At 40.8% G+C, this 2,954-nt stretch overlaps 1 protein-coding gene across 2 annotated transcripts in view; it reads right to left on the reverse strand.

The window, feature by feature from the left end:
* The window catches only part of LOC101854378 (S-formylglutathione hydrolase), a 24,637-nt gene extending 23,716 nt beyond the window's left edge, over window positions 1–921 (reverse strand). The window contains exon 1 of one of the 2 annotated variants that reach the window (XM_035973405.1): window positions 727–921. In XM_035973405.1, the coding sequence (XP_035829298.1) occupies window positions 727–906 (180 nt within the window). In that variant the 5' untranslated portion in view covers window positions 907–921. Of the gene's footprint in view, window positions 1–675 lie in introns of both variants that reach the window. The other variant, XM_005112184.3, reaches the window with a different exon arrangement.
* Between the last annotated feature and the right edge of the window lie 2,033 nt (window positions 922–2,954).

Here is a 2,954-nt window from a genome sequence, read left to right on the forward strand (position 1 = left end):
GTCGCAAGTTCACGAACGCAGAACAAAGCACATACAGGCTAGATCTACTCAAAAACACAAAAGAAAAGAGCTCCAATTACTCGGTGGCAATTGACACTAGATTAGATCTACCTTTTAAATACCAAGGCCAAGGCCTAGATTCTAATTCTAGATTCGGCTCTCCAGTACAACTGCGGCCCCGTTTGTTTACATGATGGCCATTGTGGGAGTAAATCTACATCTAGAATCTATATCTAGATGTAATTGTGGTGTAGGCCTATAATTCTGGGTGCAACAGGAGGCAGGATTTTGGACACCACCATGAAATTGGTCAGTCAGTCACAGCTGATGCCTCATTCCCTCAACCTCAGATCTTTCATTCCAGACTCAAGACTTCTAGATCTAGATTTTCTAGAATCTAGATTTTTAGATCTAATCTAGATTTCTAGATATCGAGATCTAGATTTCTACTATTTGGTTTAGTCTGCATTCTAGATTATAGATCTAGATCTAGAATCTACAGATCTAGATCTAGATCTAGATCTATATTAGATTAGATTTAGATTTCTATTCAATTCTCTTGTACGTGTGACGTGATCATGGTGATGGAACTGAGACTTAAATTTTCGAATTGAATAGAAACAGCTCATTCCCGAAGAGAAACAGATCTTGATATCTAGATTTCTAGATACAAACTTTTGAGCACACTTGAAACAGAGGGCGATACAATAATCGCATGTAATTCACCGCGGATTTCAGAAAGATGAAAGCGCCGGTGTTGCAAGCAGGCAGGAGATTGGCGACGAAGCAAAAAAAGGAACAGCAATCAGCAAACAAGACGAAACAGCCGGAATAGTTCACCTCTCTGAACTTTGACACCGGTGACCTCCTCCAATGATCCAAGGCTCCAAGGGAGAAAACTCGCATTTTTCTTCCGCTTTGTTCAAGGCACAGAATTCTACACTTAATGTAGAATTCTGTGGTTCAAGGACAAACCTCAAAATTATTTTTTTTTTGTTTGACGTTGCCAAGGCTAACCAACGTATTTCCCATCGCAAAAAAAAAAAACAACAACCAGAAAAAGTATCAACATAGAGTCTACATCTAGATCTAGATCTAAACAAAAACTTAATAAAAAGGTAGCGTCTCTTGGCACCGAGCGGTGCGGTGGTAATCGACGCGGGCGTCTCTTGGCACCGAGTGGTGCGGTGGTAATCGACGCGGGCGTCTCTTGGCACCGAGCGGTGCGGTGGTAATCGACGCGGGCGTCTCTTGGCACCGAGCGGTGCGGTGGTAATCGACGCGGGCGTCTCTTGGCACCGAGTGGCGCGGTGGTAATCGATGCCGGCGTCAATTGGCACTAATAAAAATACAAATGAGAGAACTTTTAGAACCTATTGTTTGGATTTTCCCTTTTTTTCTACCAAAAGTAAAACACTGAGGGTACTTAATTAACGGCCGGGCGATGTACATGGTACGAGGAATTTTCTAGGGGTTTGACTTTCTTACAGTTTTTTTCAAATGATATAAGTTAATTATGATCTAGATCTAATTAGAAGAATGATGACGGAAATATTTTTAGTTTTATGAAAAAGTTGGCCTCTGTGGCGGCCATCTTGAATTTTTGGCCGTATTGCGGTGGCAGTCGTTTTCCACAGAAAAAAATGGAATTTAAGCCTCAAACTTGACACACAAATACACAAACACATGAACAGTGATCATAGGCAAGGACTTTTTTCTAACGTGAAAAATAAGAAAAATACCCATATATCACAGGGTGACTTCCGAAAAGTACGAGTAGATCTACAATGACAAAAAATCAGAAATATTTCTAAAAGTTATTAATATTTCGAAAAATCCTTGCCTATGATCACAAAACAAACTATTGCACCTTTGTTCCAAATTTCACATTTGTAGCCAGAGAGTTTCAGAAAAACGATTGCCACGGCGTGGTCACCTCCGTTAAAAAAAAGTCATTTTGAGAAAAACGCAATAAAAGATTTGAAAGCGTCAATTAAGTTCTAAAAGCATTTTTTATGAAGCAATAAATTCGATTTCTTTTTTTAAGTTTGCCCATATCTAATATATTAAATGGAATTGATCAGTTTATCGGTTAATTTCATTCTGAAGCTAGCATTCAACGACAGACTCTCAAAACTACCTTCATAAAATGTCAGCTCTGCCCTTGGCCAGTAACAAACAAATCAATACCAATCGTTGAGTAAAACGATCCAAGATTACACAAACACACACAAATACACACACACAACAAAAAACACACACTTACATACACCCACGCACTCACATAATTATTGAGTATGTTTATGCGTGTGTATGTGTGTGTGTGCGCGCGCGCGCGCGCGCGTGTGTGCGCGCGCGCTCATGCGTGCACACGCGCGAATGTGTTTGTGTGAGTTTGTTAAGTATCCCAATTCTGACGAAATTCAAACAAATGCTTATGTTTAAAAAATGCATTAGACAGTAAAATAATTTAGGCAAATGAGGACCATTTGTGGATTTAGTTTGACAAAGTTACAGGAGAATCCCGCTATTTGTGACAGAAGTCCTGGGCGGTCAAAGAACGTGCTTGGTGTGGCGGCAGTCACTAGAGACACACTCACTTTCTCGGCGTTGAAATGTGATTTATTACCTTCGGCCACTGCAGAATTTTTCGAGCAATGTACTCCACGTTTTGCCTCAGTTCGCAATGGTTGGGGAAAGTCTGAACACACATCTGCCCCAGAGTTGGAAGTCCAACGGGTTCAGGTTGGGATTGTATAAAGCTCGGCACAAGGTATACCGCGACTTCTGTTGAAGTGATTCTGGTTCCACTCGATGACTGGAGCTTATAGTGTTCTCCTTACTTGAACCACGGTCGTTTCCGCTCCTGAGGTCCCTCATAATCTTCGCAATGATCTTCAACACAGATTTTAAAAATCTTCAGATAACGATCTACTGCCACTGTTGGTATACAA

The sequence above is a fragment of the Aplysia californica genome, unplaced genomic scaffold, assembly GCF_000002075.1.
Source record: "Aplysia californica isolate F4 #8 unplaced genomic scaffold, AplCal3.0 scaffold01204, whole genome shotgun sequence".
Lineage (NCBI taxonomy): Eukaryota > Metazoa > Mollusca > Gastropoda > Aplysiida > Aplysiidae > Aplysia > Aplysia californica.